At 38.9% G+C, this 24,924-nt stretch overlaps 1 protein-coding gene across 4 annotated transcripts in view; it reads right to left on the bottom strand.

The window, feature by feature from the left end:
* PLA2G4A (phospholipase A2 group IVA) overlaps positions 1-24,924 on the bottom strand; it is a 169,771-nt gene that overhangs the window by 95,901 nt on the left and 48,946 nt on the right. For 2 of the 4 annotated variants that reach the window (XM_027613899.2, XM_027613902.2), the window contains 3 exons: positions 21,476-21,557; positions 2,184-2,332; positions 1,363-1,476 (listed from right to left, as the gene is read on the bottom strand). In XM_027613899.2, the coding sequence (XP_027469700.1) occupies positions 1,363-1,476; positions 2,184-2,332; positions 21,476-21,557 (345 nt within the window). Of the gene's footprint in view, positions 1-1,362; positions 1,477-2,023; positions 2,088-2,183; positions 2,333-21,475; positions 21,558-21,678; positions 21,824-24,924 lie in introns of those variants that run through there. The other 2 variants (XM_027613901.2, XM_027613903.2) reach the window with 2 other exon arrangements.

The following is a 24,924-nucleotide window of genomic DNA, read 5'->3' as shown; positions in this document are numbered from 1 at the left end:
GAAGACACGCTTCCTGGAGTAGCTGAAGGAGTCAGCAGGGCGTGTGGGACTAGAGTGTCCTCAAGGCACCTGGGCTGCCCCACTTGCATGAACTGGTCAGGTAGACCTTCAGGCATAAGTTGGTTTCTAAACAGGTATACATTCATCCAGTAAATATAAACTATGTATTAGCTCTGTAATTAGGCATGCATAACCAGTATTCCTGACCTATAGGATTTTAGTTTATGGGGAGAGGGAGGGAGATAAGAAATCGAACAATTTAAATGCCTCAGTCCCAGTGAATACCATAGATAATTATCTTAGGGCTTCAGAGAAGGAGGAGGTCACTTGGGATAGTAACAGAAAGGAGGTGAGAGTTAAGGAACAGGCAGGTTTGGGGGAAGACAGCCAATTTGAAGTCATTCCAAGGACAAGCAAAAACACAGAGCCTCTTCCAACAAGAAATTAATACACTAACCAGCCTTCTGGATACTGGTCCGTCAGTTGTTTACATTTCTCACTGTAAACTTCTAAATTAGTTTCTGATAAAATTCAAAATCCAATGTTCGCTCTGTATTAGTAATCTTTCTATGGCTTTGTGATTCCTAAATTATTGAAATTTCAGAAACGCAGCATACCTAGAAGTGTAAAAAAAAAAAAAAACAAAACCCAAGACTATTCCTGCTGACTTTTCATTGCTGCAGCCCTAATTATTTGAGGATTATTTGAGACAGAAATATCCCTCCACAGAGGCTTAATTTATTGCTAAACATGTAATTTTGGAACAGTTTGGATGGTCCAACAGTTTTCTTTAAAAAAAAAAAAAAAGATTTTTTTATTTATTTGAGAGAGAGAGAACATGCACGCGTATACGTGAATGAGGGGGAGAGGTAGAGGGAGTGGGAGAGAGGGAATCCCAAGCCGACTCTCCACTGGGCGAGAAGCCTGATGCAGGTCTCGATCCCATGACCCTGAGATCATGACCTGCGCCCTGAAATCAAGAGTCAGACGCTTAAATGACTGCCCCCCCCCACAGTTTTCTTTTTGAGTTCTCTATCTCTTTCTGCCATTCCTCTCAGATTTTACATCTTCCTTTATCTTCTCAAAAGTTCTGTTAGACCTCCCGTGGGGTGGGGGTGGGGGGTCCAAAGCCATTGCCTCACTTAGAGCAACAACAGAGATTAATGTCTCTGTATTATTTAGTGTAATACTTCAATCAAAGCTTATAAATATCAGAATAAAAAGCTTTGTACAAGAAGTAAAAGGAACACAAAATTTTCTCTTTAAAAAACAAACATTCCAACAAATAAATAAAATAGATTCCAGAATAGATAGATTTTTATCTGACATAAGGTTGAAAAATAATCCTGTTGTGTCACTTACTTGGTTGAAAATAAAAGGAACCTCTTTCTTCTCTCCTACTTTCATAGAGGATATGGGGAATGTTGCTGTCCCTAGAGTTTCATCCATTACATAATTGGCATCCATTAATGTGACCTGTAGAGATTAAAAAGTAGAACATAGGAATACAATTTCTCTTGGATCTTTGGATATTGAAAATTTCCACCATACTTAAAAATCAAAGTTCTCAAATGATATTTAATAGTCATTTGAGGCCCTCAATATTCAACTGGTTATAATACTTTGTCTTTTCTTTCTGACCATGTGCTACTAAGACAATCATTAACTTTTTCACTTTCCTGATTGACTTAATCATTATCATGTTTTCAAAAATGGAACCTTCCGCCCGCCCCCAGGGGAAATGCTATTTTGGAGTATGAGAAATAAATTAATGTAGAAAATCTGTGTAACCATTTTGGGAAAGATCTATTTTAACTTATTTTCAGGTTAATTACTTTCAGTTAGAAACTTTACGTTAACAAAGTTCACTTATTTTAAAGTAGGAATCCGTTGACGATATTGTTATTCTGTTGTACTTGGACCCTCCTCTTTATAACAGAAAATATGTTTTCTCCAAAGCATACGAGGAGGCTAAAAGATTCTTCCCAGCGCTACCTAACCGCGTTTCCCACTGGGCACTCACATCACTTGATGTACACCACCTAGAGCCCAGTGTTCCAGGCTGCACAGCTGGACCCCAATTACACCTGCCCAAGGAGAAAGACGACATGAAAGGGACAAGCTCAAACACCAACTTCAACATGAATGAGGACCATCTAACGGTCCGCAAATGATTCACTGACCTCCAAAACATTTTCCTGATTAGGATCCAAAATAAACTCAAAGGTCTCATTCCACACAGGGTTTATGTCATTATTGAAGTGTCTTGTTCTCTTCCTGCTGTCAGGGGTGGAGGAGATGAAAAGTTCCACGTACGGATCTGGAGTGTCAACTGTAGACAGTAAACACAAGTGAGAAGGATGAAAAAATGTGACCCATAATTCCTAATTTGGTTGTATTAATATGTGTTGTCAGATTATTTTTAATGAGTCTGCAGTAGCATATTTAAAATGTCTGAGACAACATACTCTATAACGGAAAAACATTACAGGTTAGATACTTCTTATGTATTATGTCCCTGCTCATCGTAACAGTCCCGTGAGAAGGAATCTGTTATGAGATGATTTACCCAGAATTCCTCTATTCACTTAAAGAACATGTTCAGCAACACCTCAGGGGAACTACTAAATGATGAGAACAATCTCACCCAGCTAACTACAGTATAATCTTCACCCCAGGACAATGATGGTGACAAGATCATGGGTTCAGGATCATGGTGCTTGTCTCCATTAGAAAAATTATCCTAATTGCTTTATTTGCCAAACAAAATAATTAAAGTCGGTGTGAGATAAATATTGTTTGTAGTTACAGGATTGCCTGGTATAGCTGTATAGGTTGTACACTGAACAAGCCTTAGTGGGCTGGCACTTATATTAGTGATCAGCATATATTTCTGTATTTATTATAGCAGTATTCAATCAGATGGAAGTGTGTGTCTCAAGGAATTGGCAGCTTTTTCTCTTGTACATAAAGGCCTGCTGGAGTCAGGGCATGATGTGGGTGCCATTTTAAATAGAAACAATGGCAAATAAAGGAGCTATTTAAATTTCTTCCCATTATATATTCACATATATATTCACAAGGCAATTGACACTAAGCAGTGGAAACACTCATCACTCCCTCCTTAGTGGTTCCATTGAATCCTTCACCATCTTACAGCATTGCACACACTATATTTTATGGATGTAATTATACATTTATCTGCCTTTTCCTACAAGACTCAACAACTTGAGGGCAGCGATCAAGTCTTACTCATTTGTATCTCTTCAGAACCTAACAACTATCACAATACTTAAAAATCTCCTAGCTTAAGGACTCAACTTTTCTCTTTAACACATCCTTTCCCATGTAGTCATTGAAATTCGTAACCATAAAAACCAGGCTAGGATCTCTGTTAAGCACTTTACACACATTAGTCTGGTTCAAATCTCCCAAAAGCACTACAGGGTAAGTGCTCTGTTTCAGTGTTGAGGCAACAGGAAGTGAGAGATGTTAAGCCATCTGTCTAATATCATCCAGCTAGTAAGTCTCAGAGGAAGATCTGGCTGCAACAATCATTCTTTTAAGTGCTAAAGATGAGATCATAAGGTAGGCCTTGCCATCAAAAGAGGAGCTGGACTTAAGAGTTATGGGAAGGGGTGGGAAGGATAGAGGGAGGAAGGTGGGGGGAGGGAGAGAGGGGGTGAGAGAGGAAGGAATATGAGCAGTGGGTGGGGGGAGAGGGAGAGAGAGAGAGAAGGTGGTGCAGAGGTCCACACAGAAACATATAAACATTGAAAACAAAGGAAAAGCAAAAATAATAGTTCTCAAATGCTTGCTTTTCAAAGAAACATTTTTTTAAAAATATACTTTTTCTTTCAACCATAGTTACGGTCATCAAACAATTTAACCAATGCCCTTCACTTAATTTTTAAGCACTGTTCATAGTTCTATGTGGTGATCATATTTTTTAAGTGTGCATTTTTTTAAAAGATTTTTATTTATTTATTTGAGAGAGAGCATGGGGGGGGCGATGGTCAGAGGGAGAAGCAGACTCCCCGCCGAGCAGGGAGCCCGATGTGGGACTCAATCCCGGGACTCCAGGATCATGACCTGAGCCGAAGGCAGTTGCTTAACCAACTGAGCCACCCAGGCGCCCAAGTGTGCATTTTTATTGTAAAGTGGAAAGGTCTACACATGAGGTAATGCATTTGGAATTGTCTTTTATTCAATTTTCTCACTTGGACTTAATGCAGCATTGGTCAAGGGCAGCTGAGTCTCAAAAGAGTACGATATAAATGCCTAGGGTTCCAGTTAAAAATGCAGACCCTTGACCCTCATCCCCTAAGACCTATGATCAGTAGATCCGCAAAGGGCCTAGGAATCTGCATTTTTAAACAAATATTCTAGCTGATACCGATGTAGGTCATCTTCTATTCACACTTTCGATAACCTGCTTTAGAGAAAAGGAAATAGGCAGTTATTGGAATTTTACATATTGTTTATTTTTATGGAGCTATAATCGGCATACATTGCGTGAGTATAAGGCATCCAGTGTGTTGGTCTGATACACTTACATATTGCAATTTCTAACTCAATGCTTCTAACTTTCAATAGGACCATGGAAGACAAGCTAGAAAACAAAAAGACTGAGCAGGAAGCAAGGCAAGGGGAAATGGGTCAAAGAAGAGAAGGGCATGCTACAAGGTGACTCTTCCCACGTCCTCAACATGGAGACGTTCCTTTTCCTCAACCATATTTCCGCCACGGCGCCAGAGCTCAAGATGTCAAGTCAGAAATAAAATGACATATTTAGAACAGCAGGTGGTGGAAGATCATCAAGAAAAATATCTTTCCTCTTTTGAGTAGAAGTCAGCACGTGATTTAAAGGAAAAGACTCAGTTGGGATTTCACATTAAATGTATAAAAATGTAACCCTTCTTCATCCCATAGGGCAGGTGCTTTCTCATGGGGCTAATGCTCTTTTCTATCTGTTTCCCCCAAACATGAGAAAATCCAAAACCAAGCAAAAAAACCAATCTAGAAAACAAAAAGTGTCTGGGAGGAGGAGGCATGCAAATGGTAAACATCACTCATTCATTCAACAAATATTTGAGTGCCTGCTCTATGCCAGGAGCTATCCGTCAAGAAGTGGTTTGGCTTTACTAGGCAGCCCAACACAAAACTGTAGATTTGAATGATGGAAGTGAGTCAAATGCTAACAGCCTAATTTTAGAGGCAAAAGTAAAGGGGAGGCAAGCAGATACACTAAGCCAGTGACTAGTAACTCAGTCACTCAGATTATTACACACAAAAAAAGTCAAATCGTAGGCAGCAAAATTGTCTTTGAAGCTTGGTCTTCACTTGAATCTGAGGAGAAGAGGGGGAGGTTTTCTTGGGCCAAACAAGGAGAGAACAGAAAGTTAAGATCCTTGGGAGAAGCCATGTGGGTAAAGAATGCAGCAAACTGAGGTAGCGTAAGTCAGTCAGGGAGATAAGCATCTTCGAAGCCATTCTGGGTGCTCCATCTGGATCATATACCTTAGCAAATTCTAACTCTGACAAAATGATGAAGAAAAGAGAATACAACAAGATGCCAACACTACACTTCTGTATCAAAACATCGACAGATCTTTTTTTTTTTTTTGAGTAAAGCAACAGAAGTTAGATACAGAAAAAGCTCTCAAGAGTGAGAGGGCTGCCTACAGAGTTGCCATTGAGGGCCGCTAGGGTTGGTCTTTTATAGAAGCTAACCAGGGAACTTAAATCCTTTTAACATCTCTAATAATATCACCATTGAGCAAGGTCTAGTCATAACACCTTCAATGGCTTACTTCCTTTTTAGGGTCTGGTTATTCTTGTTGGTCAGAGGTGATTTCATAAAAAGACACCCACCCCACATGCCTAGGGCGGGGTGGTCTGGTTTGTTCCCTTATCTCTGGTTTCCTCACACCTCCACATTTTTGGGATTTCTGTGAGCCTGAGCACCTAGCCCCCTATCTATCTCTCCCTACCTAGCCCTGCCTGTCCCTTACTCATTCCTCCCCCTGGAATAGTAACCCTAACTGCCGGTAGGGAATGGGACGATGACCACTGAAATGGGGTGGCTGGCTGTGTGGCAGTTAGAATCTATCCAGGGGTCGGTCCAGGGGCCCGAGGTATGGCTCCAGGGGTCATGATGGGCAGCAAACGGTACATGCATCAGCACATGCAAAACGATGAACATAAAACAAGTATGAGGCCCCAGATTATGGTCCACCCCTTAGATAAGATCCCCAATTACCAATGTTGTCAAATAGATCAGTGGATATCTTGATCTATTAAAAAAAGTTCTTTTTTTAAAAGCAAATTAGAATCCTGTTCAATTCACTTTGGATTCTGCTTTTCACTTTTAAATGCAATCAATATTCTACAGCTCTCGTCAAGAGTGCTAGTTGTGTGAGCTTCTCCCCTTGCTTCATTAGCAAGAGACCTCAACATTAAGTTGTCAAAGGGTGCTGGGCAGTGGAAAAGCACGGCCAGCTGCAAGCTTTGATACCGCAGTTGGCATCACGGCTGATCTCTGCAAGCCGAGAAACATCCGTAGCAGTGGCAGACGCTGAGGGATGAACAGGAGTTTTAGGACACTAGTTTAAAATCGGATTACGATAATCACATAGCTCACTTTCTTTACGTCATCTATAATCTTCACTGGCTTCGGAAAGGGAAGGCTGCAGGGAAGCTTTGAAAATGGAGAGCAGCCCATTTTGATGGCAAAACTAAGCCCGGTGCTTTAGAAGTGGGGGAAGAAAAAGGCAAATGCAGGAAAAGAAATGTTTGGCGTTTTTTTTTTTTTTTCCTGTATACTTATTTCATGGTTTTATGAATTAATGCCTATAGGGTAACTGGATGTTGAGTCACGGATTCGGCTTCACCTTGATTCATTCCAGCCAAATAGGTGGTAAAGCAAAGAAGTAATGTGTGGGCAAAGACGTTCTTACCTCTAATCCTTTTATCTAAATCTTGACAAACAAAAATGTTGGGGGTGTGGGATAAAGATCTTTTTTTGCTCCCATAAAGATGACATGAAACTACATGCACCAGAAATAGCTTCAGAATTCCTGGGTTGTAAAACCTCTCATAAACTTTAGAAGTTTAAGGAGTGCCTACCTAAATTAATAAAAGGTCCATCTGTCATTTCAGTTTGAGCAAAATACTATGTGATTCATGATAGGGGCTGACGGCAGCTTCTATACTAAGTTCTATTTTAAATGTCCTCCATTGGCTTTCTCATATCCACCTTGCTCCACAACTTAAACCCTCCACTATAAATAGAGATGACCTATAACCTGTTATAATTCTTGTAATAAACAGCATTTAAAAAATCCCCAAAGGAATAGTTCTCCCAAATTCACAGTCAAAATATCACTTTCCAAAGAGCTGTTACTGCTGATGGTGAGCTTAAAGTGGGTTTCTCAAAATGCAGTCCTCTAAAGTATCTTCACAGAATCATCTGGAGCGTCAAAAATGCAAACACCTTGCATCTTCAGTCAGAGCACAGGCTTAGAAATCTGCATTTTTAACAACTTGACCAGGTGATTCTTATGTACACAAATTTGAAAAACATGGTTTAAAGTATGTATTATTAGAATCGACTTAACAACAATGATGTAAATAACACCCACAGAAAAGTAGAAACATTTTGGCACTGAGAAATCAATAGGCTTACTGACATTCTGTCATAGAGTTATTCTGCCACGGACTATATTAAGCACAATCCAGTAATTCACTTCCGTTTCTTTCCAGCCATTAAAGACATTTTCAAGTGGCCACATGAAAACAAATCCAAGAATACAGTACGTGTGGTGTAGTTCTGATCCCCAGTTTTTTTCCCTCTTAGCACCATGAGGTTGCCAATACCTCTGCTTTGTTTTGCGGGGATTTTATGTTTGCTTCTCAGCCTGTTGCCCTGCACAGATTAAGACTTTGGCCAGTGCACATGGTAAAGGCACTGTCTTTCAGCTTCCATGGGCTTCCCTTCTCTCAGAGATATTGCCCCTCAAATTCTAACCGGCTTGGTTCTGTAGTGCAGCTTTTGTGTCCCCATGTCCTTCGAGATTGCCAAAGCTCTCTTGCATTATCTGCTTCTTCACTGCTTGGCTACTTTCCACATCCCTGTCTCCCCGTTACCCCCCAAATTACCTAGATCCAGCAGTGGATTGAGGGGGGAAATGGCTTGCAGAATGCTGGGCCTACTTCAGTGACTTCTCTGGGATATTAGTCCTTAAAATCCCAGTTGACCAGTGGCTTTTCAATCCTTCAGACATTTTAAAAATTAATTTAATCTGTGGTTTCTAAGTTGCACTTAGGGGAAATGAATGCTCTGCTGTTAGTTACTTCAGCATAGTCCAATGACCACTGAGTCATTAACTTGACCCAACATATACTAATCCCTATTCCTTTTATTTCCACTCTTCACATGACTGTCCAGAAATTTACTGCATTTCTCAAGTCACCTACCCACCCACCCACCTACCACTACTCCTCATCCGAGGATAAAACTCAGACTCATCCTTCACCGGGAAAACAAAACAAGAGGATTAGATGTACTCATTCAAGTTCTCTTCCACACACCTCACAATCATAAAGCAATATTTATAATTAGAAAATGTATTTATTCATACTTAAGTTCTTCCTTTAGGTCTTAGAAGAAAACATCTCTATACCCTCTCCTCTCAATTTCATACTATTCTCTACCTCTTCTATTTCTCATTCATCCCTAGCCCAAATTTAATCTGTAATTATTTGCTTTGCCCTGGCCACATCTTCTCAACCTATAAACAAATATTGATCCATAACAAAATAAACAAAATTTCATTAATTTTGCCAATTCCTCAAGATCTCTCCAATCCTCAGCAAAGAGTTTAGAAAAATAAGTGTAGTCTATACTGGGGCACCTGGGTGGTAACAGTCAGATAAGCATCCAACTCTTGGTTTTGGCTCGGGTCATGATCTCAAGATCCGGAAATCGAGTCCCACATCAGACTCCATGCTCAATTGGGAGTCTACTTGAGATTGTCTCTCTCCCTCTCCCTCTCCCCCTCCTGCTATGTTCTTTTCTCTCTCAAATAAATAAATAAATCTTTTTAAAAAAATGTAGTCTATACTTACTGCTTCTATTCCCATCATCTTGTAAAATTCCGACCCATTGTGCTCCACCTTGTTCTTTTACATAATCAGTTATTCTCCCTATTGTAACTTTTTTCTTGGCTTTATTGAGATATGAGGTGTACAACATGATAATCTGATACACATGTTGCCAAGTGATTATCACAGTAGGGGTAGTTAAGACCTCTATCATCTCATACAAATACCATTTCTTTTTGTGATGAAAACATTGAAGATCTACTTTCTTAGCAACTTCCAAATATATAATACAGTATTGTTAACTATGATCACCATGTTGTAATTAGATCCCCAGAACTTATTCATCTTATAACTGGAAGTTTGTATCCTTTGACCGACATCTCTTATTCCCGCCTCCCACTCCCCAAGTTCCTGGCAACCATCATGCCTGTATCATAGCTTCAGTATAGAATTCAACAAGCTTTTTCTCAATGCAATACCCTTTGTGCAAATATAATCTATGATTGCTTGTGATTTCCTATCTAGTTCTGTAAATGTTCCCTCAGTATATCTTTCTCTACCATTTTCCCCCTCAGCTCACACTAACTTGTGGGCTTTCGTGTCGTATGTCTTACAAATCCTTCAAAAGAGTCCTTCAAGACGAAGTGAACCCCTTAAAAAAAAAAATGAATGCGCATGTAGTCAAAACCAACTTGTTAAGGAATTATCCCTTATTTACATAGTCTTAAAAAACACACTCAATATGTATGTACCTCTCAGATCATGTGGCACACATGAACTCTGCAGTTTGATTAATCTCAGATCCTTTAAAGCTGATCATCTTCAAGGTTTAAATGGCAGTCATGATGCATTCATTCACTCCCTCAAGGTTGCAAGAAGGAGGTGGTATAAACACGGCAGATCCTTAATCACACGTCCATATAAATCCTACTGCAGAGTAATACATTTTTAAAGACTCCCATCTTTTTTTTAACCATTCTGAGTCAATTCTGGAAGTCGTTGAATCCTCTCTTGGCTCTAGTTGTCACAGAAATAGGACATTCTCCCCAGTCTACATCTCTGAGCCCCTCTCTCCTTTGAGATTTTGAATCTGTTCTTGAATGCCTTGAAAATACCTCAAAATCAACATGTACAAAACAAATTTATTTTCTTTTCATCTTGCTTTCCTTATCCACAAAAGAAAAATAAAGCAAAATAAACCAAAAACCTATAAGTAAAAACTTGTTATTTTTCCCAACTTTCCAAATTTACTTCATGGATCCATCACTCCCAGCCGTCAGAGTGGGAAACACGAGAATTGTTCTCTTTTCCTCACGGCTCCTGTGTCCCATCTGCCTCACCTATTCCACCTCTCACGTGGTCATCACTTCTGTTTCCTCAAGCCAACTCAAAATATCACCGCCCAAGGTCAATTAAGCAATACCTCTCACCTGGACTCTTCACATAATCTCGTAGTTGCTTATTTGCCCCACATTCAAACCACTCTTTGTAATGCCTCCACCATAATGCCACGATTGTCTTTGTGAAACACACTCTTGTCCTTCACTGACTAGGACTGGGAGGGCAGGCCTAAGCATGGTGAGAAAGGGCTGCAGAGCACCCCCCCCCAATGGACCCCAGGTTCTCCTTCCAGTCAGTGACCCTCCTCCACCATGCACAGCAGCATCACCCTCAAGGGTCCACATTTAGGCCACGAGGCATCTCTGGAATCCATACATTTTGAACATTCCATACAGTCACACTGAGGGCAGAAGCATCTGTTCTGAGTAAGAAAACATGGCTTCTCTTCTACTTGTGCATATCCTTATGCTTTCTTTTTGACATTTTAGCTGATAACTAAACAGTATTAAGTTGTGCCCTTGTCCTAAGAATTTTCAAGAGTTCAAATACTGTACACATAAAGGATGAGTGGAATGAGCTGTTCTATTTTTCCCTCATCCAGTTCATACATCCCTCGTCAACTAGTTGTTCTGTTTTCTTATCAAGTAAAATTGGCCACTATAAATCACTGTAAACCCTAGAGGCAACATCTATATACATATGCATAAAATAAAAATATTCCACATCGAGTTTCAACTTGCTGATTTAGGTATTATTCTCCCAATTATGTAGGTGAGGAAGCAGAGACTCAGAGGCATTTAGTAAGCTGAGCATGGTCATTCAGAGACGGGATTTTAGCCTAGTCTTTCTGAAGCCAAATTCCTTGCTCTTTCAAATATACCAACACTGATAACTCTTACCTATTTTTGCCTCTAGTAAACTATAAGCTCCATGATGGCAGGAACCACATCCTTCCTATTCACTACTATGTCTAAGAGTCTAGTATAAAGTCTGAAACCTTATAGGAACATATAAATATTATTGAAGTAATGGATGATGGACTAAATCTGAGCAACACTGCAGAAGGGGTGACCTTTACTTTAGGCCCAACAATCTTCCTCTCTAACTTCTCTCTACCCTTGCCTAGTATGTCTCAACCTTCCTGGAGCTCTGTCTCATCTCATTCATTTGTACAGAAGTCAATGCCAGTCATGTCTTCCAAGTGCATTTGCATTTAACCTTTATTTTCAAGTTCTAAATGCAACTATAATAATAAACCTTTGAATCCCATCTTGCCCCCCTTAATAACTCCAAGGAACAGAGGAGAATGTCAAGGGACCTGTTTGTAGAGAGCAGCCCCTGCTTCCTCCACAACAGGCTCAGAGTTGGAATTGTGATGGTTTTAGATGCTGAAGGGCAGTCCCTGCAAATTGCTGGAAATGCAGAAGCTGGAAAAGTTAGCGAATTCCGTGTGGTTTCGTGGCACAGAACTTCGGCAGTGATTCCAGATACACTGGAGAGAGAGAAGCAAAGCCCTTACGACAGCAGCAGCATCGTCTGGGAACTCAGATCATCATACAGTACCTTTCCATCATTGGAAATTACAAAGTAGTTTTATTAACACTATTTTTGAATCCCTTGATCAGGCAGAGTCTCCAATTTCAACTTTCCCTATTTTTTTCATTTTTCTTTTTCTCACAGCCTCAGATCTATGAAAGTGCTTTCTTGGGTCACAGGTTTCCTTTTGCAAAAGGACACGAAACTATCCGAATGTAGCATCAGCCGATTGGACACCAGGAAGAAAGCCCAGTAACATCTACACACAACTGACTTGTGTCAGCTTGACTTGTGTACAGCTTGAACTAACAACTGACTCAGTACATTAATGAAGCGGGCTACCATCAGGCATATAGTAAAAAACAAAACGAAACTTACTGTAAAGAATGTTGATATTCATGAGAAAACAGAGAAAGGTCAATTCAAAACAACCCAAAGCAAGCAAAATGTCAATCTAGAACAGAACTGAAATGTTTGTTGCTACTTGCATTACCTTTTTACTTAAATCTCTGTGATATCTTTTTGGAAGGAAACAAAAAAATACCTTTGTTATCAGTTATCTATGTTTGGAATGTTTTTAAAAGTTTAGCATCTAGGAATGTTTCTTGGCATCTGTTCAGGTTGGAGAGAGAGTAATTCTCCAAAAATTCTTATGTAGTATTATAAAACATTAATTTATATGGTTAATGTTAGCTATATGGATTTAGCGGTAGATACACATTCTACTCTACACAAGAACAATTCTTAGTTCATTAAAAAAAGGAGTTCTCAACGTGACGCTACTGACATTTTGGGTCAGATCATTGCTCTGCGATGCTCCCTGGCCTCTACACACGAGATGCCAGTAGGATCCCCTAACTGCGACAATTAAGAATGTCACTAGATATTATGGCCCAGTGTACCCTGTGCAGCAAAATTGGCCCCCCACCCCTGTCTAGAATGGCTATACTCAAACAAGGTATTATCCCTGCTACCTCACATTTATTCATTAGCATAAACCATTAAAAAATGGCCAGATTCCCTAATAATGTATAGTATACATACTATGTCCCATGTTTAAAAGCTTTTATGATTTTTTGTAACCTGAAATGTCAAAATTATTTAATAATAACATATTAAAATTCTACTTAGTTATAAAACCTATCTCAATCTCCACTCAAGCTATGAAGTCTTCTGGGAAGCTTACTGCCAACACTTTTCAGCAGTAACATCATATAGCCTAAACACACAATTACTGAGTGCATACCTTCTTGGGCTGGTTTTCCAGAGTTATTCATATCTATTTCATCTTTTCATCCAGACCACAAATAGCTCAAAGGCAAAGCTACCATATAAGTACGCATCAGAGTGAGATAAGTTTAAGTTCTAGCCATAAAACCTAACAGCCGTGTGATTTTAGATTATTTAATATCTTTTTAAAAATGTTTGTATCTTTAAAATTAAAACAAAAACAGCACATATCTTCTCATGTTACTAAACTGAATAAATGAAGTATGATGTTAAGTTCTAAGAACTCTCCTTAGCATTTTTGTTTATTTATTTAACATGTATTGTGTATACTATTCATCAAGCACCTTTCTAAACACTTTATAATCTTATTTAATCCTCATTAAAAAAATCTATGAAGAAGGTATAATTATTATGCCCATCTAACCACTGAGGAAATTGAGGCCTAGAAAAACTAAGTAACCTACCCAAAATCATGGGGTTAATAAATAAAGGGAGAGTTGAATCCAAGCAAGCTACTTCCAGAGTCCTTGCTCTGATCTCTAAGCCATGCTTCCTCTTGGGTATGGGACAGGCACTCAGTAAAGTTATCTACCACACGTATTATATTTATTTCTTTTGTATTTCTCAAGGCACTGGGTGAGTACGAGGTATAAACAGCAGATGCTCAACATTTATCAATGAGGATGTTAATAATGGACATTTATAACGCGTTATATATTTCTTTAACATTTCTTTTGCAAAGTTAAAAGTTCAAAGTTGTTATTTCATTTTGCATCTGCAGATTTCGATTAACCTTGTACATTAACTTAAAATAATTTTGTCTAGAATTTTATCTAAAATAGATCATAAAAAATATACTGATGCATCGGGAGGAACTGATGCAATGGAAGAATACTTCTAAGGAGTAACATTTACAAAAATCCCCAGACTATCCCTTGGCTAAGTTTCATTAATCATTTCATTTACTAGTCATTTCAATCTCTACATTACATACTTTTAATTTTTAAGAAAAATTTTAAAATATGGAAATATACTAAAATAATATAATGACAAATGTTTTCACATGTTTAAATTTTTAGAGCAGCAGAGATATTCTCTTTGACACAAAAAGTTTAAGAGCATACTTTTTCGAGGAAATTTAAGAAACATGGAACTATTTTTAAACTTAATTCCATGAGATATTAATCATAACTTTTCAATACAGAAGTGGTATATGATTTTTGGCAAAGAGAATTTACTTAACATGAAAAGAAGGTTGCATATCACTCAGTTTTTAAAAAGTTTTTAGAATGAAGATTTCCCTTCACTTGGTAGAACATTAACATGTTAAAGTATACATGTTACTATATAACTTTTATATACATTAAAATATAATATATACACATTAAAATATAAAACATATTTTAAGACAAGCTCAAGTATAAGACATATATGATAAAAAAAAAATGAGACTCCATCAGTGATAGGTCTTTAAAAAAAAAGAGAGGGAACATGTGGATTGTGTCCCTATGAGTACTGGGAACATACTCTTCATTTTGATGGGAACCTGCTTTTATTATGTCTCAAAAGCATTGCTATCAAATATACAACTGCAATATAGCTGTTAATCTAACTGAATAAATGTGGTAAAGATCCACCCAAGGACCAATTAATATTATCAAAATATCATAGGACAGTATTTACTGTACTCATCAGACCTAGACACACAAATATATACATGTAAGACTCACACACAAAATCTTATGACATTTAAATAAAGATAAAAAGGACTAACTGTACTCATAAAACATTTGTCCATTTAATAAACTACGTGACATTTGAAATGAAAAAAGAACAGTAGTGCCCTCCTAACAATCTATTTCTCAACTTTACAGAAAATACAAGATAAGAGATCAGAGACAGGCATGTTCTGGAACATTTTATTCATCTTGAAATTATCTCCCATAAAAATCCCACTGGGAAACAATTTCATTATACATAGAATTTTTAAAACCTTGGGTGGATACTCAAAACATTCCAAAAATATTAGTAAACCAAAACTCATGTTCATCATTAACTTAAGGGCTAATGCTAGGGAAATGTCTGACTGCAGAAAAATATACTTAAGGGTAGCAGGCAGCTATAGGCCAACAGCAGCACCACTTGTAAAAAAATATATATATATTTGAAACACCATAATTAATCTAAGAAAAGATTGATTATATTAATCCAAAGGTGTTACAAAGTTTCTGTACATTGAAACCCAGGAAAATTCTAGGTAGCTATGGATAGAAATAGCAGCAGTATTTATAATTTACAAAAAGATAAAGTATAGGGGCGCCTGGGTGACTCAGTCAGTTAATCCTCTGCCTTCGGCTCAGGTCATGATCCCAGGGTCCTGAGATCGAGTCCTGCATCAGGCTCCCTGCTCAGCAGGGAGTCTGCTTCTCCCTCTGCCTGCCGCTCCCCCTGCTTGTGCTCTTTCTCTCTCTCCAACAAATAAATAAAGTCTTAAAAAAAAAAGATGGAGTATAAAATTATTATTAGAGAGGGGCGTGGGGGAAGGGGCAAAGGGAGAGAGAGAGAATCCCAAGCAGGCTCCACACCCAACGTGGAGCCTGACAAGGGGCTCGATCTCACGACCCTGAGATCATAACCTGAGCCAAAATCAAGAGTCCGATGCTCAACCGACTAAACCACCCAGGCATCCCTAAAATTATTTTTAAAATTCTCTCTTTAGTGAGGCAAAAAGAAAGCAATATCCAAGAAGAAAGGTATAATTACACACATTTGTGCATTCTATTCATTAATCCAAAATTCTCTGAGATCTAACAGGCCAGACTCAAGGCTAAGCACCGATTTTCTAAAAAGTGAGTAAGACACAGGCCACAGTTTTACAAATGCTTGATTAGATGCCCAGGTGACAAGTGTTAAACAGAAGTCTGGACTGCTGTGAGAGGAACACAGGAGTGAACTGTGCCCAAGTGTATCAGAAAAGACAACGGAAGTACCATTCCACCATTTCTTTCTTCCAAGCTGAAAAAAGAAGGATCCAGCAATTTGCTCAACACATTCACCATGGAAATTTCTTGTCTCCAAGATGAAAAAGTGAAAATTATCCCAGTGCACAGACTATCCCCAAAGAATATTCTTTAGCTCACACAGAGATTATATTTAAGAAATAAATGTCTTCTGATGTTAGGATCTGAAATAATTTTAGCCATAATAGGTAATACTTATTGAGTGTATACTGTGGGTCATGCATGTGAGTACTTCACATTAGTCAACTTCTTGAATTCTCCTAACAACTCTATGATTAAAAAAGAAGACAGAGAAAATTTGCTCAAGGACACAGGACTGGTGAGTAGTGTTTTGCCTCTGGAGACCATGTTCTTTCATAAATGTGTTCTCCCTAGAGATCTGGTCACTGTGCTATTCAAGAATGTCTACCAGAGAGGGATAATACATTCTCAGAGTAATTTCCACATTGCTTTTGCTGCTGCTGAAGATTCTCAAAAAATTAAATAATGTTTCTGTACATACACACCCAACACCCTGCCTCTCAGGCAAACTCGTACAGTAGGAAGGTTGAGTTCTAAGCTCCTTTCCCAGGGAATTATTAACCCTATGTGTTTGAGAGTCCTGTACTTTGAAGAGGCTAAATCCTCTTGGTGTTCCTAGAGGTGCGAGGATCGAGGCTGCTGCTTGGGAGAGCAAGACTGGGGGAAAGAGGGAGACCTCTCCTAGACCTACTGAATCAGAGGTGATTCATACGGATACTAATGTTTGAAAGGCACTAAATGGGGAGATGAGGTCAGCCTTGGACCTGCAAATGGCACAGCTGTTTAAAAATTAGGAACTTGGTCTAGATCTTGCTATGAGTTTACCTGCAATAAAACATCATTTACCCACAGAGACATGATGAAAAATAAAAGCTTGAGGTTCTTAAAAAAAACCTTAAAAGAGTACCTTAAGATATTAAGCAATACAATCTTATAAAAATTGGTTTCAATACAACGAGTTCATAATTCTCCCCAAGTATATTTATTTTTTCTTAAAGTTTAAATGTTGGAATTAAGCTCTGCATTCTCCTGAATATTAAAGAAGATCCATCTGCCATCCCACAACTATTCTTGAAAACCCTAATGCTGATGATGATAATTCAGTAAAGAGAAAGAGTCCATAGTCTCTCATGGTTTGTCTCCCCCTCCAATATCCCCCCCTTCATTTTTCCCTTCCTACTATATATTTTTTTTTAACATATAAGGTATTATTTGTTTCAGAGGTACAGGTCTGTGATTCCACAGTCTTACACAATTCACAGCGCTCACCATAGCACATACCCTCCCCTTCCCCAACACTTTTTAAAAGGAGCAGAAACTCAGTGAGTTAGCTAAAACATTTTTTTTGCCAGCTATTTCATTCTGTTTTAAAATCAGGTGTGTGGCCAGGGATGTGTGTTTTTCATTTCACGTACGTGCAAAGGAAACTATCACCAACTGAACTTTTATGGTCACTGTAGTCATTCTGCAAATAGGTAACTTCTGTTAGAAGAGGAAAGGAACAATAAAGAATACAAAGTTTAATATACAACCATCCAACACTTGCACCTGGTGCAATGTTAATATGCCCCTGGCTATGTGTTAGATCTAACTACAACTTCCTATACCTTTCAAAGTGAGAGTTATGTTAATACTGCCAAATTAATGCAAAGTACTTGTTTTAAAAATAAGACTATGGTGAGTCAGGTGCAAATATGAACTTCAAACTACCTCTTCATAGGACATGAGCATAAGAAGGCAAGGAAGGGGGCGCCTGGGTGGCTCAGTAGTTAAGCGTCTGCCTTCCACTCAGGTCATGATCCGGGGGATCTGGGATCGAGCCCTGCGTCGGGCTCCCTGCTCAGCGGAGAGCCTGCTTCTCCCTCTCACACTCGCCCTGCTTGTGTTCCCTCTCTCGCTGTGTCTCTCTCTGTCAAATAAATCTTTAAAAAAAAAAAAAAAGAAGGCAAGGAAGGGTTGGCACTGGGATCCTGGTATAAATGATATAGTTGAGCACACTGAAATTAGCAACCAGGTCTGGGAAGGGGTTGGCCTGTTCTTGGCTGGCCCAGGGCCCTCAGGTAAAAACAAAGAAATGAGTGAAGTGTTACGATTAAAATGTCAGCTCTGACCCCTCAAAATACAGTTCATGGGGTGCTGCTAATTTTATTATGATGTTTTAGCAACTTAATACAGTATTTTTCAGTGGAGATAATTAGAACAGGATGATTTATCAAGGGACAAAATAAAAAATTGATATAATCTTAGTATTATCTCAAAAAAGAAAAAGGTGGATATAGGTATTTTACCAGGAATCAACCATTTGATTTGCGTGACACCCTTGAGAAAGCCCCCACATACACAGACAAAACAAAAAAAAACCCCAATAGTAATCTGTCATTCTTCTTTACCAACATGTAAAACTTTATGGAAATTTGCCTTTCTAAACAAATGCAGACACTATCAACAACAGAAAAGAGTGTAGGTTTCTGTTATCATGGTCTTCACGGACCTTAGGACATTTCTTATAGCTTTATCCTTGTGCATACTGAAAGAAGTTCTGTATACAAGGATCCCAAATTCAGTTTACTTGGTAATTTGTGTTGATCAAGCTCACCAAACAACATGATCAAAATTCCTCTTAGAAAAGTGACAGCTAATGCCAATACCTTTTCTCACTGTAATAATCTCCTACAACTTCTCAAAAATAAAGTGCTTGACACTGTACATCATCCCTTTACTTTTTCATGCTACCCTTCTCAATGAATTCATTTCTTTAAGACTTTCTCTTGTTCTTCCTTATCTCCTCCTGACTTTAGATAAATTCAATAAAGTGATATAAAAGGTTGATAACAATTCCCTCCCTCAGTTCAAAAAAATTAGGTAATAACTCAAGTGAACTAAAATCAAATTACAAATGCTGAGTAAAAATTTTAGCAGAATGTCATAATACTGCCCTTTCTCCTATTGTGACTAATTGCCAGTGGCTATTCCTTCCATAGGTCCTTGCTTTTCAAAAGGAAACTTCTAGACACCATGGGTCTAACCTGTGCTATGTACACAGTGGGGGATTCAAAATGCACCTGTTCCCTGTTTCATGAGACGAGTAAATATCTCATGTTAATTTGTAAGTATTATCATCAGTGTATAGGATTAAAATGACACTTGCTGCACCATTGTCTCCCCGCCTTACTTCTAATAACCACAGGCCAAGCGCCTGTGCCTATGGGGGAAGCAGCTAGGAAATCAGATACATCCCAGCCGAAGGCGACTCACAGAGCAGAGAGTTGGAACTGCCGTGGGGCTCGTCTTCAACACAGTAATACCCACTGTCTCTGCTCGACAAGTCCTGCACTATGGGAAGGAGCTGCTGCTGCTTTGTATATGACAAAACTATATTTTTTTAAAAGTCAAATTAGGTCAGTAGCTTGCACGCCTGGCAAGTTCCCAACAGGCTTCTGGTGAATTAAGAACAGCTTTTCTAACAGTCGAGCTCTTGAGTTGTAAAGCCTGTGCCTTTTCCCCAGGCCATGGGGGATATACCAGTTTTTAAATATGGCTTCTGATGTGACTTCTCTTTCTTCCAGTGAACTATCATTTAAATGATGAAAATGCAAAGGATTAGAAAACACAAAATAAGAATCACTTCAGAACACTGACAAGAGAGGGATTAAATGGTTTGGACAGAATTAGGAGATAAAATTTAGAATATAACCCCTTGGTCCAGATGAAAGTTGAGGAAATTGTCCTTGTTCCCTCACCTCTCATGAAAATCTCTGCTCATCCAAAACTCTGACCCTTAGATTCTACGTCGTTTCCCATTTTACTTCTAATTTCTACCCACTCCCCAGACACTCTTTTTCATTCACTGAAGGCTTGAGCACCGAGCTTGCATTTTTTTTCTTAGTATTTAACTTTTCTCCATTGGCCCATTTTCAGCATGATTTCAACAAGCTCATTTTTATTCTTGCATTATTATTTGTATTTTTTTTTTTTTAAGATCTTATTTATTTATTTGACACACACAGAGAGAGAGAGAGCACAAGCAGGGGGAGCCGCTGAGGGAGAGGGAGAAGCAGGCTCCCCAATGGGCAGAGAGCCCAATGCGGGGCTCAATCCCAGAACCCTGGGATCATGACCTGAACTGAAGGCAGTCGCTTAACCAACTGAGCCACCCAGGTGCCCCTATTATTTGTATTCTTAAAAATAAAAAGTATTGTCCGCATTTGCTTCCAATCTATGTAACACAGTATGGCCAGAAAAAACTTTTTTTTTAAATGAAGATCCAGTCGTGTGACTCGTGAGTCAAATGCCACCAAAATTTTCCCCATCGCATTTCTGATGAAACTGCAATCTTGGACCTTGTCCTCTTAGTGCTCGTCCCCCTTCCCCTTTGCTCTCTGTTCTCTAATAACACCGGACCTGTTCGAGGTCCTTACAAGCATTCAGCTCTCTCGCTTTTGAACACGCTGTTTGCTCAGCCTGGGACTTCTCCGCACTCTCACTGCCAAGATTCTCTTCTCGGAGTACCGGCAGGGCAGACTTTCCTGTTTCCCAGACCCATTAACTGCAACCTCCGTTCTTTCTCCAAAACCTCTTCTGAGGGGTCAATTGCCTATTCCCATATTTTAACAATAATCTAAACCTTTGCCAAATTCGTCCATTATAATCCTTATCTTTCCTTGGATTCCTACCCCCATGACCCCCAGCCATTTGAGTGGGGAGATTAACCGGGAAAACTGCTTTTCAAAGTGTGGAGAGGGATACTGCCAGCAAGCTAATTCACCATTATCCTCAGGCTGTGTGGTTCAGGTCATTTCCAGCTGCACTACCACCAGTTTCTATAGCTATTTCCACACATAATAAAAACACTCAAAGGCATAAGAACTAGAGAAACTGCATTTTTTAAAATCCTGTAGGCACCATGCCTCAGAGGCAGCTTGCGTGAAATCTTTTTCTTGACTCAGCACTCTTTCCAAAAATTCCAAAAATCTGTATGTCCTAAGACAGTCATTTTGTCTGAGTCCAAGTACTCTCAATTAATCTAAAGTCAAGATAAAACACTATTCTGACAGAGGTCAGACATCAGAGAACTTTTCAAAATGTTATCATTTAAAGATCTGGACAAAGATAACCACATTTGAACGAGGGACAGCCCCCCCCCCCCCCCACTTATCAGAGAACTAGGGTAACTAAAGAGTGAATTATTCATTTTCAACAGAAAAGCAAATAAGGACACTTACGCATGTCACCGAAGGCCCCCTTGGTCACTTTGGTGGCACGTAACACCACTACCGTGAATTTGTGGGAATACTGGTGCTCCACCTGGAAATAAAGAGCAGTAAATTAAAAACAAGTTTCCAACATAGAATCCAAGAAAACTGTTCTCATTGTTTCCTTGAGACTAGTTAAAAACATTCAGGTTGAAGGGAAGTAACATTCATACCAGAAACATCCTTTGATCCCAGGGCTGTTTCTTATTCGAGTCTCTCCTCTCTCCCACCACAGAATTATTGAGAAGTTTAGATCATGCTTTAAAAAATGTCACTACGACTGGACTAGTGGAAGTTTTTTGCTGTCAGGTTTACCAAGCTGGAGGGAAAATGTAAATGAGGACCTCAGGCCTTCCAGGAAGACAATCAGGCTTTGTATAGAATGACAAGGAAGCCTGGGCTTCGAAAGGCAAAGTCAGAGCAAGATGTTTGCATTATTCAGATTTGTTTGTTTTTATTGTTACTGTTCAATGAAAGTTTTTTTTGGCAAGGCATTTCCAGAGCAGTATTCAAAATCCTTTGGACCTAAGGCCATAACCAGTGAACTACTTATATTAATTTTAATGCATTTGTTATAAACCATATGCAACAATGTTTAAAGTTTCTAGAAGACCTTATTAAATACTTCACCTAACTAGAAAGTAGTTACCAAACAACTCTATCCACCAAAGCAGAATAAGGAAGCAGGAACTCACAAAGTTCTCTAACTGAAAATTGCAAAGTCCTTATCTAAAGCTCGAGCCTGTTAATCTTAGAAGAGACCCACACTTATAAGCCACTTCTATCTTTCCTAACTTTAATAGACTTGTTTCACTGATTAAGAAGTCCATAACTGACTTGAAAATAAAATACTGGCAACACTGATAAATGAGTAATGACAGTCTAAAATCAAGGTGGCTGGAAAAAAGTTATAAAAACATAGATTCATAAGGACCAGCAGTAGTGAGATATAGGATCAACAGTTATACAGCATTCAACAGTTTCTGAAGGTATCAATCAGTAGAATAATTTTATGTTCAGATTTAACACAGCATCAAGAAGTGGTGAAATCATGAATGATGAGCATACTTTGTTTAAAAAGGCAGAGAAGCATGTAAAATGTTTCAGGATATTTCTTATTCAAGTTTATTGTTTAAGAGAAATAACTTCTAGGTCTAGAGGTGCTCTGAGTAGCCAAAGTTTTCCTCCATATAAATAAAATTATCAATTATAAATGAAATGAATGCTTACAAGAAAGTGTGTTGCTTTGAAGCGGGAGAGCTAGGTTCTTGTCTCACTGAGTGGAGAATGAATCTTGTGGACAAAGGAGAGTGAGTAAAGCGATACAAGTTTATTAAGTGAAGATACAGAAAAAACTCTCAAGAGTGAGAGGGGTCCCTACAGGGTTGCCACTGAGGGTCTTCAGGGTTGGTCCTTTATAGAAGCTAACCAGGGAACTTAAATCCTTTTAACAACTCTAGTGATACCACCATTGAGCTAGGACTAGTCATAACACTTTCAATGGCTTACTTCCTTTTTAGGGTCTGGTTATTCTTTGTTGGTCACAGGTGATTATCATGAAAAAGACACCCACCCCACATGCCTAGGGCAGGGTGGTCTGGTTTGTTCCCTTATCTCTGGTTTCCTCACACCTCCACATTTTTGGGATTTCTGTGAGCCTGAGCACCTAGCCCCCTATCTTTCTCTCCCTACCTGCCCCCACCTGTCCCTTACTCAGCTTTATATAACCGAAAATCACACTCACTGCCCCCACCAAAAAAAAAAAAAAAAAAAAAGAATCCACTATCATAGCTGGAGACTTCAACACCCGTCTATAAGAAATAGACAGATCTGGGATGCCTAGGTGGCTCAGTCCGTTAAGTGTCTGCCTTCGGCTCAGGTCATGACCCCAGGGTTCTGGAATCAAGTCCTGCATCAGGCTCCTTGCTCAGCAGGGAGCCTACTTCTCCCTCTGCCTGCCAGTCCTCCTGCTTGTATTCTCTCTCTTTCTCTGACAAATAAAGTCTTAAAAAAAAAAGAAAGATCTATCAGGCAGAAAATTAGTAAGAATACAGTTGAACTCAACAGCACCATCAGTCAACTAGATATAATTGACATCTATGGACTACTTTGTCCAAGAGCAGAATGCAGATTCTTCTTAAGATCATGTGAGACAGGAGTGCTTTGGTGACTCAGTCAGTTAAGCGTCTGCCTTCAGCTCAGGTCATGATCCCAGGGTCCTGGGACCGAGCCCCACATAGGGCTCCTGCTCTGCGGCCTGCTTCTCCCTCTCCCACTCCCCCTGCTTGTGTTCCCTCTCTCACTGTCTCTCTCTCTGTCAAATAAATAAATAAATAAAATCTTTAAAAAAAAAAAAGATCATGTGGGACAATCATACAATGTGTACTCTCAGACCATAATGGAATTAAACCAGAAACCAAAATAGAATGATAGCTGGAAAATCACGAAGTACTTGGAGATTGAATAACACACTTTTAAATAACACATATGTCAATGAAGAAGTCTCAGGAGAAATTTTTAAATATCTGGAACTGAATGAAAATGAAACTACAATTTAGCAAAATTAGGGTGGATGCAGTGAAAGTAGTGCTTAGAAGGAAATTAAATAATATGTATATTGATATATATTTCATACACATGTATATTTCATATATTATTTCATGATATGCATATATGAAAAGAAGAAAGATCTAAAATCAATCATCTAAGTGTCTACTAGAGGAAGAAAAGCAAGTTAAATCCAAAGTAAGCAGAAGAAAAATAGTAAAAAATAGAGCAGGAATGAATAAAATTGAAAATGGAAAATCAATGGAGAAAATCAATCACACTAAAAATTGGTTCTTTGAAAACAGCAGCAAAATCAATAAGCCTCTAGCTAGGCCAAATAAGAAAAAAAAGAGCACAAATTACAAATATCATAAATAAATGAGGGAAGTTCCCTCCAGATTCTGTGGACATCAAAAGAATAATAAAGGGGGCGCCTGGGTGGCTCAGTTGGTTAAGCGACTGCCTTCGGCTCAGGTCATGATCCTGGAGTCCCGGGATCGAGTCCCGCATCGGGCTCCCTGCTCAGTGGGGGGTCTGTTTCTCCCTCTAACCTTCTTCCCTCTCATGCTCTCTCTCTACCATTCTCTCTCTCTCTCTCTCTCAATAAATAAATAAAAATCTTAAAAAAAAAAAAGAATAATAAAGGAATACTATGAACAACTCTAAGCCCACAATTTAATAATCTAGATGAAATGGACTAATTCTTTGAAAGACATAATCCGCCAAAACTCACACAAGTGGAAACAATCTGAATAGTCCTATAAAGAAACTGAATCAATACTTAACCTTCCAAAACAAAAAGCACCAGGCTCAGATAGATTCTACCAAACACTTAAGGAAGAAATTACACCAATACCCTCCAATCTCTTGGG

This window comes from Zalophus californianus, chromosome 10 (assembly GCF_009762305.2).
Source record: "Zalophus californianus isolate mZalCal1 chromosome 10, mZalCal1.pri.v2, whole genome shotgun sequence".
NCBI classification, from domain to species: domain Eukaryota; kingdom Metazoa; phylum Chordata; class Mammalia; order Carnivora; family Otariidae; genus Zalophus; species Zalophus californianus.
Note: the sequence above shows the minus strand (reverse complement) of the source record. Positions and strands in the feature narration are given on the sequence as shown.